Source organism: Tachyglossus aculeatus, chromosome 17 (assembly GCF_015852505.1).
Source record: "Tachyglossus aculeatus isolate mTacAcu1 chromosome 17, mTacAcu1.pri, whole genome shotgun sequence".
Lineage (NCBI taxonomy): Eukaryota > Metazoa > Chordata > Mammalia > Monotremata > Tachyglossidae > Tachyglossus > Tachyglossus aculeatus.
Genome location: NC_052082.1, coordinates 51697592 through 51713327, shown reverse-complemented (window position 1 = coordinate 51713327; position 15736 = coordinate 51697592). Strand labels below are relative to the sequence as shown.

At 36.6% G+C, this 15736-nt stretch overlaps 1 protein-coding gene across 1 annotated transcript; it reads left to right on the top strand.

Moving 5' to 3' along the window:
• Positions 1–2909: 2909 nt before the first annotated feature.
• On the top strand, positions 2910–13333 carry ASPA (aspartoacylase). Its single transcript, XM_038759347.1, has 6 exons — positions 2910–3429; positions 6400–6595; positions 9657–9750; positions 10476–10583; positions 12228–12337; positions 13048–13333. Exons 1-6 carry the CDS (start codon positions 3191–3193, stop codon positions 13246–13248), a joined length of 948 nt encoding a protein of 315 aa, XP_038615275.1. The 5' UTR covers positions 2910–3190; the 3' UTR covers positions 13249–13333.
• Positions 13334–15736: the final 2403 nt, after the last annotated feature.

Genomic DNA, 15736 nt, shown 5'->3' with positions numbered 1-15736 from the left:
ATAGAATAGATGTGTACAAGTAAAATACATAGAGTAATAAATATGTACAAACGTATATACATATATACAGGTGCTGTGGGGAAGGCAAGGAGGTAAGATGGGGGGATGGAGAAGGGGACGAGGGGGAGAGGAAGGAAGGGGCTCAGTCTGGGAAGGCCTCCTGGAGGCCACACTTGTCTGCTGTGTGACCTTAAGTCACTTCACTTCTCTGGGCCTCAGTTCCCTCGTCTGTAAAATGGGGATTGAGACTGTGAGCCCCACGTGGGACAGGGACTGTGTCCAACCCAATTTGCTTGTATCCACCCCACTGCTTCGTACAGTGCCTGACTATTATTATTATTGAAGCCAGGATTTTTGTTTAAAATCCCTACTGCGATTCTAGACTGTGAGCCCACTCTTGGGTAGGGACCGTCTCTATATGTTGCCAACTTGTACTTCCCAAGCGCTTAGTACAGTGCTCTGCACACAGTAAGCACTCAATAAATGTGATTGAATGAATGAATGAATGAACGAATGAATGGATTCACAGGGCTGTTCAGAAGGCCCGGAACCTAAGCCTTTCCTCCCATGCTGCCAGTTCTGAGATAATAATAACAATAATAATATTTGTTAATAATAATTAATGATGGCATTAATGATGGCAAGAGAAGGAGTGTGGCTCAGTGGAAAGAGCCCGGGCTTTGGCGTCAGAGGTCACGGGTTCAAATCCCGGCTTTGCCAATTGTCAGCTGTGTGACTTTGGGCAAGTCACTTAACTTTTCTGTGCCTCAGTTACCTCATTTGTAAAATGGGGTTTAAGACTGTGAGCCCCAAGTGGGACAACCTGATCACCTTGTATTCCCCCATTCCATTGCTTAGAACAGTGCTTTGCACATAGTAAGCGCTTAACAAATACCATTATTATTATTATTATTATTGTTAAGCGCTTACTATGTGCTTACTACGTTCTGTGAGATCCAAGATGTGGGTCCTGTCCTGAATCTCGGTTGGATCTTGAGTTTTCAACGTGCAGAGCCTTAGCTAAAAACTCTTTCCTCATCCTCCTGCTGTTCTTGACAGTCCCTTTTAAATAATTTTACTGGGTGCGCTGTAATTGTAGTCCCACAAGGCACAACTAGTTCCTCAAAAGGAACAGCTATGTGGGTGTGTGGCCCAGAAAGACAATTCCCCAAATTGCTCTTGCAGGGAAGTTAGTCCCCTGAGAGCAGCAGGTGGAAGAAGGGAGGAAAGAAAGGAGATCCTAAATCCCAATTTGGAAAATTGTAGGAAAGAAGGGAGGAAATTTAAAATGCAAAACCAGGTATTTTGACTCATCAAAAATGGCATAATACCTGGGGGTCAGTTGCAATTAAAAATGTTTATAATACCTTTCACCCCATCAAGAACTTTGTGTTCTGGCCATAAAATGTAAAGTACACCAATATTTTAAATGCTCAAAGTCTAGTCCCAGGCAGTAAAGTGGTTTTGCATGGATTGGAGCCTCAGGCATTTTGCTTTTAGAAAAGAATTAGAGGTTTGAAAACTTACTTTACACTGGGCTGAGCAGTGGGAAACAGGGGGTTAAAGTCTTCGGATGTTCACTCAGTATACTGGTGTATAAAAGGCCTCTTTTGGTCTAGTTCTAAACTCATGTTTGGAAATACACTGTTTTTTCTAATAAAGCTTCCCATAGAAGACAAACTTTGCACTTGCTAAATGAGGTAAGTTCAGAACAGAAGAGCTGGAATTCATTAACTCAAAAAGTTATTCATGTTCTGAAGTTAAGTGATAACTTTATTTGTAAATGCTAAATGTGTCTTAAAGTGCTGAGTAAAAGGACAAAGTGTGAGTGCAGGCTGTGGGAATTGTTCCAAAGAGACTAGGTCAAAGGATAGAACAAATAGTACTTTGGTTAAAGTCATAACTGTTCTGATTTGCTAATTGATACTTGTTATTACTTAAACCAAAGTGTTTGGAAGAATACAAGTGTATGAATAAACATTCTATTTCCTTTTTGCTAAGATTTCATTAATTTATTGTAAGTTTTACATGAACAATAATAATGATAATTGTATTAAATGCATACTATGTGCCAAGCATTATAGTAAGCGCTGGGTAAGATACAAGATTATTAGTTTGGACACCGTCCCTATCCTATATGATGTAAATGTATGTACCCCAACATTTTCATTGCTTACTGTATCTATTTTTTCTTCTGTCTTTGCTGAATGAAATCCTATTTCTCTCAATAAATAAGTATTTATGGCAATACTAGAAAGCATTACCCTTTTTTCAGTACTATGCCACATTAGAGTAATAATTAAGCAAGGGTGAAATCAGCCATTTCTGGGATTTTCTGGACACTTGAGGACGTCTGGCCACCTTGACTAAAATAGACAATACTTTCTCAATACCACACAAAGAGAAAGTTCTAACTTAAAACTTAGGGACTTCTGTATGTGAACTAGATAACTTCAAATAAAACTTTTTTTGGTTTGAGGATGATTAATTATAAAGAAAATCCTTATATATGTAATTTTATTTTTAAAGAAGACTCTCAAATGCAGCAGTGGAAGCGTTGGTTGAAACATTTGGAACCAATTCGTGGAAAACTTAAAAGATTTGAAGAGCAGTGATTAAACTCACACCTTTCTACAAATGATCAACTTTCTTAGACAAGATATTTCTGTAAAAATGATCACATTTCTCAGAGGACAGTAATGATTAATTGTGTTCACTTGACTTTCTAATTAGTGATTGAATTACCTTTGACCAGAAATATAGTCAAACTTTTGGTGACTTCAAGTATTAGGTGAAAGTATTATTTTAAGATCTGAGTCAACACAATTTTGAACTGGAAGATAATTTTTTATTACTGTATGTAAGACTACTAACCGATTGAGGGAGTTAGAAGTTAAGCTATACAGCTGTCCTTCTAGCTGATATTTACATAAGATAATCCAAATATGGGAAAGAAAGGCAGGGCTAGAAAAGGAGTGTGTCAGTGTGACAACGCCCTTGAGTTGCAACAGAGAGCTCTTAAGAGAAGCATGTACTGTCGGACTACAAATATAGTTTAACTACCCCTGCCAAGACCAGGCCAGAAAATGTTATATTTGAAATAAGAAGTTTTTCTATTGTTTAGAAGTTCATGCTTACTTTGATGTGTTCTCTTCTGGTTTGCAGAAAGTAGGTAAAACTACTAGATAGAATGACTTCTGGTCAGGTTGTTTGTGAAACTCCTGTAAGAAGGATTGCTATCTTTGGAGGAACTCATGGAAATGAGTTATCGGGGGTATTTCTGGTTAAACACTGGCAAGAAAACGGAACCGAAATTCAGAGAACAGGCCTGGAAGTAAATCCGTTTATTACCAACCCCAGAGCTGTGGAGAAATGTACTAGATATATTGACTGTGACCTGAACCGGGTTTTTGACCTTGAAAATCTTTGGTAAGAATAACTGTATATGAATTTTGTCGAATATTTCCTTGCTTTTTTGTTTTAAACTAATTGCATTTTTTAACGAATAGTACTAAATACAATATGGCTCGACTGTACTCTTCCAAGGGCTTAGTATGGGGTTCTGCACGAAGTACTCAATAAATACTATTTATTGATTAGTAGCACACTCAAATGATATTTACTGAATTTGGAAAAGGGCTAAGGTAGGGTTTTTTTTTATCTGATCCCCTTGGTAATAGTTAACACAGTCTACAAAGTCATTAAAAAGCATATCTTTTGGAATTTTCTCAAAGCTCTTGTGGAGAAACCACAAAGGTCTCCTTTAAAGTATTTGTGTAAAGTGACTGAGTTGGTATCTTTTTGGAATTTATTGACATCTCACATGTTTTGACTGATATTAAGGAATTATTCTCAATGTATGTTTCTCATCAGATAGCACCGAAGTAAGATGTTGCAACAAGTTCTTTAAAATAGTCATATGTGAACTGAAGAATAGTTTCAACTCTCCAAAATAGGCAATCTCAGCCAATCACTCAGTGGTATTTACTGAGTACATACTGTTTGCAGAGAACTGTAAGGCAAATGTTTCATAATCTGGCATTTTATTAATCAATGATAGCATTGTATGAATAACTTGCATAAAATTAATATTTGGTGTAGGTACTCTACTCCCTAAAGTACCTCCACATTAGTCATATTTGCAGATCTGTCCTTGCCTTCATTGCAATAATTTTTTAATGATATGTTTAATACATATTTAAACATGGTCTATAGAGTGAATCTTTTTCCAATGTGAGCACATTTACATTTGGTTTTTACCTTAGTAAATGATTATTTTTAGAAAATAAACCCTTTAAGGTTTTTAAAGATAATTATTAAATTAAGTTTTCTTACTAAGGCTACAGACTGATGGAACAGGGTTTGAAAAATCCTTTGGAAGTGTAATTATCTTTCAAGTTTCTGGCTTTAGGTGTTTCAGATGAAAAGTGTCTTATTAAATATATGGGTTTTTTATAAGCATGTGAATGTGTGGATCAAGTATGTGCTTATTCAAATGATAGTCTGTTGTACTCACCCAAGTGCTTAACACAGTGCTCTGCATGTAGTAAGCACACAATAAATACCATTGATGATGATGATACAATGTTAAAATAAACCAGAAGTGATAGGAGCTGTCGTTCTCATGTGCAATACGTTTGGACACTTGGAATAATTCTCTGTTTTTGGTGGAAGTTCTTTCAGTTTTCGTATAATTTATTGTGTCTGATTGTCTAGGTTCTTCAGTTTAAAAGCATTTATTATTAGAGTAATTCATTATAACAGCAGACACAATAATGTGGAGTTGCAAAAGTGATCTAAGCAAACTAGTGTTGAAAATAGCTGGGTTAGAGAAAAGCTCCATATTTACTTGAAGCTCATTGAAATGGGACTATCTTTCTCGGTAATTATTATTTACCTGTTATAATAATGATATCTTGCCTAATTTATTATTTAGGGTAGTGCCTTCTATAGCACAAGTAGATTAAAGGACTGATTGTCCTGTTTCTTTAATGGTAAAGTCAATCAATCATTTAATGGTATTTACTGAGCACTTATGTGCAGAGCACTGCACTAAGTGCTTGGAAGAGTACAATACACCAAAATTCGCAGACGTGTTCCCCGCCCATGATGAGCTTACAGTCTAGAAGGGGAGATGGACATTAATATGAATAATTAAGTAATTTCTAATATATAATTTAAAGGTATGTACATAAGGGCTGCGTGGTGGGGGGTGGGATGAATATCAAATGTCTGAAGGTCACAGATTGAAATGCATAGATGACACAGAAGGGAGAGCAATCTGGGGAAAAGAGGGTAAAGATCTCTTGAAGATGATGTGACCTTAATAATTTCTTGAAGGTGGAGAGAGTGGTGGTCTGGTCTATATGGAGGGCTAGGGGGAGGATGTGGGACAGGAGTCAGCAGCGAGGGAGACAAGGTCAGGGCGCAATAAGTAAGCTGGCCCCAGAGGAGCAGAGAGTGTGGGCTGGGCTGTAGTAGGAAATTGGTGAGGTGAGGTCAGAGAGGGCACATTGATTGAGTGCTGTAAAGTATAATAGAACATGAAAATGGAAAAGAAAGCTATTTCTTTTTAGGGTCTAAAATATGTCCAGTAATGTAATAGAATAAAGGTAAAAAGAGGAGGCTCCAGAGAAAATATAATGTACATGACTTGCTATCTTGAAGAAATCTTGAAATAAATACTGGTTCTAAATGAGAAAGTCGCAAAATTAAAGTGAAATATTTTAATTTTTTAAAGGAGATCCAATTTTCAAATATTCCTAGCTATAAATTAGTGATACAAAAAGCAACATCTGCAAAAGAATACCTAAGCTGATCTGAATAGACTTAAGGGAAGTAGAAGATAGGTAACTAAGTTTAAAGCTATAAATAGACTATGTGAACTGTGAACAAAGTTAAGCAAAAGTCAGAGTAGTCTACAGAATAATTTTCATTTTCCTTTCCCAGCATAATACGGTAGTAAGTAAAAACTACTATCAATTTATAGCAAGCATCCATAATTGTGTGAAATATCAGACTTAGGCTTATGCCAGTAGTTTTATTTTTACCATCCTCAGATTCAGTAGGGAAAAATTCACTGTTTATAATTAACGATAGTAGTGTTTCACCAACCAGATCCATGTACTTTGATTAAATACTTCAAGACAGTGTTTTGTTCAAACTGTATTTTACTGTATTTAAAGAAAGGTTGTCTGTTAAAATAGTTTTGTTACCAAAACACAATTCAGGCTGGTTTTGTTTAAATTTAATTTTTTTTTTAATTTTCCTCTATAGAAATTATTCAAGTTTTTAGTAGGCGATCCCTTGAAAAGAATCTCTGAGACCCTTAATATATTTAAATTTATATCTTCTTCATAAACCAGAGTGGGTTAATCTGTTCCTTTGTACTGATAACAGCAAGAAGGAGGCAGAAAATTTACCATATGAAGTCAGAAGGGCTCAAGAAATAAACCATTTATTTGGTCCAAAAGGTAGCGAAGATGCCTACGATCTTATTTTTGACCTTCACAACACTACTTCTAACACAGGATGCACAATTATTCTTGAAAACTCCAAGAATGACTTCATAATTCAGATGGTTCATTATATTCAGGTAATTTTTGTGTTTTAAAATAATGCTAATGTGTTTTTAACTTGTGGGCAACATCTTCATGCTTGTTTCAATAAAATATTATGAGATTTTTACTTTTCAACTGGCTTTCAACTTCAAAGTGAACCATGCATTCACTTTGAACCATTATAATAAAATGAAATGAAGGGCTAAATTTTCACTTTATTCTTCACTTTATTACTTATCCAAATTCTTTTATGCCCCCACAAATCCTCAGTGTAATAATAATCATAATAATAATTGTGGTATTTGTTAAGCCCTTACTATATGACAAGCAATGTTCTAAGCACTGGGGTAGGTATGAGGTAACAGGTTGAACACAGTCCTTGTCCCACATGGGGCTCTCACTCTGTAATCCCCATTTTACAGATGAGGTAACTGAGGAATGGAAAAGTTAAGTGATTTGCCCAAGGTCACACAGCAGACAAGTGGCAGAGCCAGGATTACAATCCAAGTCCTCTGACTCCCAAGACCATACTCTTGCCACTAGGCCATGGTGTTGCACTGAAGAAAAGGTAAATTGAGTTTGGAAATTATTAAATTAGACCCAGAAAAAGCAAACACACTGGATCTCTAATAATTAGACTATAAAATTCCCTCCTACTTAGACTGTTAGCCTCATGATGGGCAGGGACTGAGACCAACCTCAGAATCAGCGTGGCTCAGTGGAAAGAGTGCAGGCTTGGGAGTTGGAGGTCGTGGGTTCTAATCCTGGCTCAGCCACTTGTCTGCTGTGTGACCTTGAGTAAGTCACTTTGCTTCTCTGTGCCTCAGTTACCTCATCTGTAAAATGGGGATTAAGATTGTGAGCCCCATCTGGGACAACCTGATTATCTTGTATCTACCCCAGTGCTTAGAACAGTGCTCAGCACATAGTAAGCTCTTAACAAATACCATCATTATTATTATTATTATTATTAACCTGACTATAGTAGAAGTCTATAGTAGAAGTGCCTGGCACATAGTAAGTGTTTAACAAGTACCATTAAACACCCCCCTCACCCCCCCAAAAAAATTCTAGTAGTTGTTGAAGCAAAAACAAAATATAATAAAGTGGAGAAATTTTTTAAAAATCAAGCAGTCTTTCATGCATATAAAATAAATTGTAAAGCAGATTATATATGTATATCAATAGTATTTATTGAGTACTTATGTACAGAGCACTCTACAAATATATAAGCACTCACACAGACATACACTAGTCCTTTATATTTAAAGACTATGCTACTGAGGGTGGAAATCTTTATCTTTAAAAACTCAAACACAACTGGAATAAAAGACAAACCTACTCTTGATATAAGTAGTATTTCCATCAGATCATGAATGATTCTGTTTATTACCATGCACCCTGGGGAAGCTCAATAAACATTAATCAAATAGAATATGGATTGTTGATTGAGAAACAAAGTATTATACGCTTTTGTTTCTGTATTAACACTTTTATGCTGGTGCTTCATAGCACAGATGATCTTCCTTGTAATCTATCCAACTACCCATGTTAAGTCCCAGATTTTATGTTAAAGCATTGCTGTCCAGTGGCTCTTTTATAGACCAATGAGAAGTGACAAAAATAACTTAGGAAACAAGTCCTACATAAGAGTTCTAGAAATACAATTCCAAGTATTGCAACTACTGAGCCTGAAAGCTGTAATTGGTAAGAACATAAACTAAATCCATTTGAAAAGATCTATTAGTTCATTTGACTTTAATTTTTGGAAATTATTTTGCACATTTCCAACCTATTTATTATTAAATGAAATAAAATCATATTTGCATAGATTGTTCACTGTCATTTATCTGCCTAAATTAAGTAAAAACAGATCCCATGTCTTTTTATTTTTCTAAAGATGTTTTGGGCCTTCACTATCACTGGCATTCCCCCAGGCTGTAGGATCTGTTCATTTCTTTAAGGGAGAGAGACTTCTGTATTACCTTTCCCAGTCAATCTTTTCCTGGGCCTTAGGCTTGAGCGAAGAAGGCAATGTATCAGCAGATGACCAACTTTCCACAATCAAAGAGATGGTCCAGCAGGCTTGGATCCTGTCTTGTTGACCCCATGTTCTACTGATTATTCTCAAAATATGGGCCAACTCCTTTAATTGAGTCTGGTTAACTTTCTTACCTGCCTCCCACTCATTTCCTAGAAATTTGCAAAATTGGGAGTAGAATTATGAAGAAATCTTATTCCTTTCTTGGCACAGAGGGAGGAGGAGGCTGGATGGCACAGGGAACCCTGGAAAAATTAGGCAGGTTGGGGGAGAACCAAAAGACAAGGAGGGAGCTGGAATAATGAAGGTTGGGATAGTGTAATAATGAGGAACGAGGGGACAGCCAATCTGACTGTGTTTTATTTCTTATGTTCTCACTTGCAGGGCCATTTTTAAGCAGCTGTGGCCTAGTAGACAGAGTACAAGCTTGGGAGTCAGAAAGACCTGGGTTCTAATCCTGGCTCTGCCACTTGCCTGCTGTATGACCTTGGGCAAGTCACTTAACTTCTCTGAGCCTCAGTTACCTCATCTGTAATATGGAGATGAATACTGTGAGCACTATGTGGGACAGGGACTATGACCACCAACCTGATTAACTTGTTTCTTCCCTAGCGCTTAGTACAGTGCCTTGCACATGAGAAGCATGTAACAAATACTTTAAAAAAACCAACTTGCAATGTGCAGGGCACTGGGCTATGCTGTGGGAAGAAAAACAAGGACAATTAATTCAGAAATTGTCCCTGGCCCATGAGGGTGGCCAGTCTAGAATGTAGGAGGGAAGACCCTCAGAAAAAGAATAATAGGGTAGAATCACTAGTACATCTACCTCATCTTCACCTGGATGAGAAAAAAAACAGATTCCGTTCTCCTCGAGCTAGGGTCCACCTTTTCCCCATTCCTGGTCCTCAGTCCCTAGGGTCCTAGGGTCCTAAATATATCACCTGGGAGCCTGCCAGCCGATTGAGGGTCTTGGCAAGGTTGCCCAGATGAGTGCATAGCTTCATGCATGAATATAGATAAATACATGTGTAACAAACTGAAACATTTCTTTGCAGAATTCTTTGGCACCACTGCCCTGCTATGTTTACCTGATTGAACATCCTTCACTGAAGTATGCAACAACTCGCTCTATAGCAAAATATCCTGTTGGTAAGTAGAAGCCACCATCATTTTCCAGGAATCATAATTTAATAAAATGAGTACTTGTTCCAAGCTCATGAAAGCAAAGAAACGGAGTCATTTATAGCAGTCTGGCAGCAACGTGGCTGAGATAATTGAGCCCAGGAAATGGGTGAGTAGCTTTTCCAGAACTCTAGTTTCTCGTGGTGCCATTTCATGAGCATTTTTATAATTAACTGGAGTTCCAGCAGCCCTACCAGGCCCCCTTTTTGGGTCCCCTCGTTTGTGAATAATGCTAATGATTTTTGTTCTACTCTGGGTTTGAAAGTTCTAGGTAAAATGAGTGAAATAGCGGGATAGTTCTTTTTATTTTTCTAACATTCATTGCTACATTCTAAAGCACAGGTGCATGACCAAGATTGTCCAGAAGTATGTCAGATTATTTAGTTGCTTTTTCATTGTGCTTATAAATGTTTCATTTGTGTACAATTTGGGGTTTTTCTAGCTAGAAAAAGATTGAATTTTAAGAAGTGTGGCTCCATTTGTCAAGGAACTTTGAATTTTTTGCATTCCAAGTTAAAATTAATTTCAAAGTTAAAATACCCTGGGTGACAGAACTAGCCATGCATCAGATCTTAGTCCTCATTTCCTCCCATATCATTTTGGTTTTTATTGACATTTTAAAGTCTTTAATATTGTTGGCCCAAAGTGTTAATTTCAGCAAACATTTCAACCCTAAGCATTACTGTTTTCAGGTATTGAAGTTGGTCCCCAGCCTCAAGGAGTTCTTAGAGCTGATATTTTGGATCAAATGAGGAAAATAATCAAACATGCCCTTGATTTTGTTCAGCACTTCAATGAAGGTAAGCCTCATGCAGAAATGGTCATTCTATAGTTATAAATTCAATAAAATATTCGTTAGGAAGGTGGAGAAAATGTGAGAAAGAGATTGAGCCATTCTGACTGTTCAGCGTAACCATCAGGTTTGAAATAGTAGTAGGAGAATTAGGCATCTTAATGAAGCCTTTGCTCAAAGACAGCAGTCCCTTGCCTGATTTCAGATGGACTGACCTTCTGCTGAAGTGTCTCCCAGAAGTCTACTGCTTTTTCACATTGCTTGCTTCTTGGCCTGGGTTTCACCAGTCAAGCAATGACATTTATTGAGTTCATACTTTGTGCAGAGCACTAAGCTAAACACTTGGGAAAGTACAATACAATGGAGTTGGTAGAGATGATTCCTGCCCACAAGAAGCTTACAGTCTACAAGGATTTTAAAATTTCTCTATTGATCTGAGTCTCTTTGAGCAAAGGCTTCATTAAGATTGGGATGCCAGGAAGCTAGCTTGAAAATCAAGATAGGCCTGATGTGTTTCATTTGGGAACTGCAACCTCCAAGTCATGACTAAATTGAGTCAGGAAACCCTAACAACAGTAGGTAGATATCAGTGAATGCCAACTTTTGATTATCTTGGGGATGATCTATTTGGTAGATTTTTTTTTCCAGGCCCTTAGATATTCTTCCTTTTCCTTCCAGCTGCTTGTTGTTTGTCCATTTTATTCACTGCCTGATAGCCTCTTTACCTAGGTGGCTGAGGATAGAGAGAGGAGGAGAAACTCAATTCAGCCAATTTTACTGCTTGTCAACGGTTGGTGAGACAGTTGGTGGAGGAGGTTATGATTAAGATTTTAAATTATCTGTGGATTTCAATATCAACTCACCCATTACCAGAGATAATTGGGAGATGGCAGGACAGGGATACAAAAAAGGTTGGAACTGTAAAAGTTGTAATTAAACCTGCCTGAAATTATTTCACTGCTGAGACCAGGTTGTGTGGGCCTTTCATACCAGGTAGCACACAATTCATTTATACAGACATTGACTTTCTATTATTTAATTACTATATAAATATTAATTGAACACCATTAAAAACGAAACCTCAATTCTCCCTTATTTTTAAGGCTTTGAAAGTCCAAGTTCAAGGTGGTGATCACACAGAGTTAAATTTACATGTTCTTATCCTCAACTCATCTCTCTCATTTCACCCACATATTCAATCTGCCTGTCGCCTTAAGCTTAATATGTCCAAAACAGAATTACTTATCTTCCCTCCCGAACCCTGCCCTCCCCATGACTTTCCCATCACTGTAGATGGCACCACCATCCTTCCTGTCTCACAATCCCATAAGCTTGGCATTATTCTTGACTCCTCTCTCTCATTCAACCTACATATTCCTCTTATTAGAACTAATTTGTTACAAATTCATCACACCCTCAGCCTCAAAGCACTTATTTACATAGACTTACACTCTGTTTCCCTTATCTGTATTTTGTCAGTCTCCCCCTTCTAGACTGTAAACTACTTGAGGGCAGGGATTATGACTATCAACTCTGTTGAATTGTACTGTCCCAGGTACTTAGTACAGTGCAGCCTCCAGTAAACGCTCAATAAATTCCATTGATTAAAATTGTTTTCCCGGACTATTTGTATTCTTTCTATTCTTCTTAGGAAGAGAATTTCCTCCATGCACTATTGAAGTCTACAAATTAATTGAGAAAGTTGATTTTCCTCGGAATAAAAAGGGTGAAATCACAGCTCTCATCCATCACAGCCTCCAGGTGAAGTTTAGCAACGTTTTCAGTTCTGCTGTTCACTTGGAATATTTTCATGAGTTCCCTTCTTCATTGTACTGTGGGTTCTGGTTATTGGAACCCAGGACCTGGGAGACTGGGTGATTTAGGGTGGCAGCCGTGCTGAGTTAAACAGGGTAGCTGCAGTGGTAGTTGGAATAGCCATGGGATACACAGTGGAATTCCTCCCACCCTACCAGTAAGCATCCCCCTTAACTCTGACTCCCCCTCAACTCCATCCAATCCACTGCTTCCTGCAGTCACCACTAATGGAAAAAGGTAAGAACATCCAAGGGATGTCCTCCAGCTCTTAGAACCAAGATTATCAGAGGCTCCAGGACTCCTTGGGTAACTGAGGCTTGAATATAAGCACCACATAGCAAGGACCTTCAACTGGCAAAAGGTAGGTGGAATCTGAAGAGAAATATGTTCAATTCTTAAAAAAGAATCTTTTGGTAATCCGATGCCCAACTAAAGCTGAAATTAAAAAAGCTGAAATAATGCCCAATCATAACGAGGCTCAAATAATCTATTAAAACAGAAAAGCCACCTTTTAATAAAATGCCAATTTAGAATAAATTGAGCAATTTTCAGTTAAAATTACTTTAGTTGAACACGTTGATTTCTGAGTTTGAGTCTGACATGAGTGATCAAAATAACCAAAAGTGTGAAATGATATTTAAATGTTTTCCTTAAAGGATCAAGACTGGAAGCCATTGAATCCTGGGGACCCTATGTTTTTAACTCTTGATGGAAAGACCATTCCTTTTGATGGAGACTGTGTGGTTTACCCAGTATTTGTAAATGAGGCTGCATATTATGAAAAGAAAGAAGCTTTTGCAAAATCTCTCAAAGTAACACTTAATGCCCAAGGTATCAAATCCTCCTGCATTAAATGAAATTATTTTAAAAGTTCACATGTTCCTTTTCAAAGGTAAAATGATACAGTAGTCCATTTATTCATTTTAGCTTGAATTTTAGTAAAATTTCAAATGGTATTTTTTACTCAAATAATTATACAGTATTACTAAATACTTCAACAGTTTTCTATTTACAATTTTGGTAATAAAATGTTTTAAAATAATATTAAAAATATAAATATTCCATATAAAGATGACTGTTAAATTTAAGTGAAAAATGATTTACCTAATAAAAATTCCATAACATCAATGATTTGTGGGTAATGTAAGAAATAAGCAAATCCAAAGTAAAATGTTTAGCTAATGTATTTGATTATAATTGCTAAATAATAATCTTGGGTTATGAAACTTTTATAATGCTGTTTTTCATAGTTTGGGAATTAGATTTTCATTCTCAATAAATCATTTATATGTTCACTTAAGTATAGAAAATTAAACTTCTCTCCATTTCTTTCCATAACTTTTTTCTCCACACATCACCCTCAACTTTTTCTGATTTTTGCCAGATACCCGGTAACCTTTGCTATTTTAATCTCATAATCAAGGAGTCTTCCATCTTTTCCTCACTTTTCAATCTGCTTGGGGACCAAAAAAAAAAAAATCCTTCATCTAAAAAGGAAATCACAAATCCACAAAATGAATGATCCCATTCTGTGTGTTTTCATTACAGATTTTGGCTAGAGAACTGTTTAGGAATTAGGTAACATTCATCAGACAACGCTAGATTTTTATCCTCTGATAGTAATGATCCTCTTTGCTACTCTTTTGTGTGTCAAATCAAGTATATAAAAGGCACAAAGACCCACAACAAAGCAAAATAAATATTTATTATAAAGTTTTATTTTAAATAAATATTTCTTTGGTAGCAGTAGGAGCCTTTCATGTTTCAAGATCCCTTCAGAGAGAACAGACAAGTACTGTCATCTAGTCTCCACAGAGATTCAGGTTCAGTCAGAGTAGTGCCCTAGTAATAATATGCCATACATAGAACAAAAATAGTTTACAAAACATCTTGTTGCATGCAAAGGTATATGAAATGCAAAAATCAAACAATTTATAGTTGTGATTTCACTTAGGTCTTGGTAAGGGATCAAATGAATCCTTAGAAAATGTTCAACCATTCTGGGTTACGGTAGTGAACTTAGTGTTCATAAATAGTAATAACACTGCATTTTTATAGTACTTCACATTCTAGGAATTCTAGTGCTTCACAGTACAATATTTCCTTCATCCTCACAGTGCTCCTGGGAGGCAAGTATAAATTTTAAGAAAGTATAAAAATGTAATATGATTAATTCTCCCCTAACATGGGGATTTTGTTCCTGAAAAACTCACTTTATTATTATTACAGTATTTGTTAAGTGCTTACTATGGCCAAACACTGTGCTAAGCATGGGGATGGATACATGATAATCATATTTGACACAGTCTCTGTCCCAAATGGGGCTTACAGTCTAAGTAGGAGGGAATAGAATTTAATCCCCATTTTCCTTATTAAGGAAAACTCATATCACCTTCATGAATGCTCACAAGTCTTTTCCAACATCACATTCTTGCCCGCCAGACGTGTAATGGTGGAAGAAAGCACCTTAATTCCAAAGCATATTATGAGAACATTTGTTAGAACAGAACTTATTATTTGCACAGACTAGGTCTTCGTTGGCAAATCATCCAGACAATCCGTATTTTTTTTGTATAATCCTCCAGATATTTCTGGCCCCCAAAATTCTTTCTATTGAAATACCTAGAAAACTGAGGCCTTGGCATATGTTTTTGGCATCAGTTATCAAGATAACATGCTGATGTGAACCAAGCCAATGTCCTTTGTGGCACTGATTGATCATGAGCCACCAGTCACATTAAATTACATAAATTGACAGATGGTGGGAATGAGGCTATCAACCACTATACAGAACTCCGATCAGAAATGCAAGCTACGTTCAGAGTTCCAGTGGCCCTTGTCAGCTGTTAAATTTAAATTGGTTAATGATCCCCTCCCATTTCACAGTTCATAGTTTTATAATTCCTGTGTGCATAATTTTTTTAAATTCTCCAGTGAGAAATAGTCCCATATTTTAAAATATCTGAGATTGAGCTATTTCCTATGAGACCTAAACCAAAAATCATAATACTATATAGGCTTTATAGTATGTTTTATGTTGATAATAGGATAAGAAGATACTTTTGCCTTGACAACAGTAACTATGAAATGAATTACTGAAGTGGCCATGCCCTCTTGCTTTTGAGACAATATCCTTGCTCTGACCACTATAGTAAAGTATATAATACTTACAGCCAACCTGAAAGCCTGAAATTGCATAGCTTTCAAAAATAAACTTTCTCTGAAGTTTAAATCTTTTAAAAAAAACTTATTTATGGAATTTGCAGATTTCACAGTTAGAAATATGGTAGTTTACAAAGAGTATCTCCACAGGCCTCCGTTGGCATACTTTTAAGGACAATCTGT

Coding starts and splice junctions, on each gene's coding strand:
- ASPA (XM_038759347.1), top strand. CDS start 3,191: ATGACTTCTGGTCAGGTTGTTTGTGAAACTCCTGTAAGAAGGATTGCT. Junction 6,596..9,656: donor AGATGGTTCATTATATTCAG/GTAATTTTTGTG, acceptor ATTTCTTTGCAG/AATTCTTTGGCACCACTGCC. Junction 9,751..10,475: donor TATAGCAAAATATCCTGTTG/GTAAGTAGAAGC, acceptor TACTGTTTTCAG/GTATTGAAGTTGGTCCCCAG.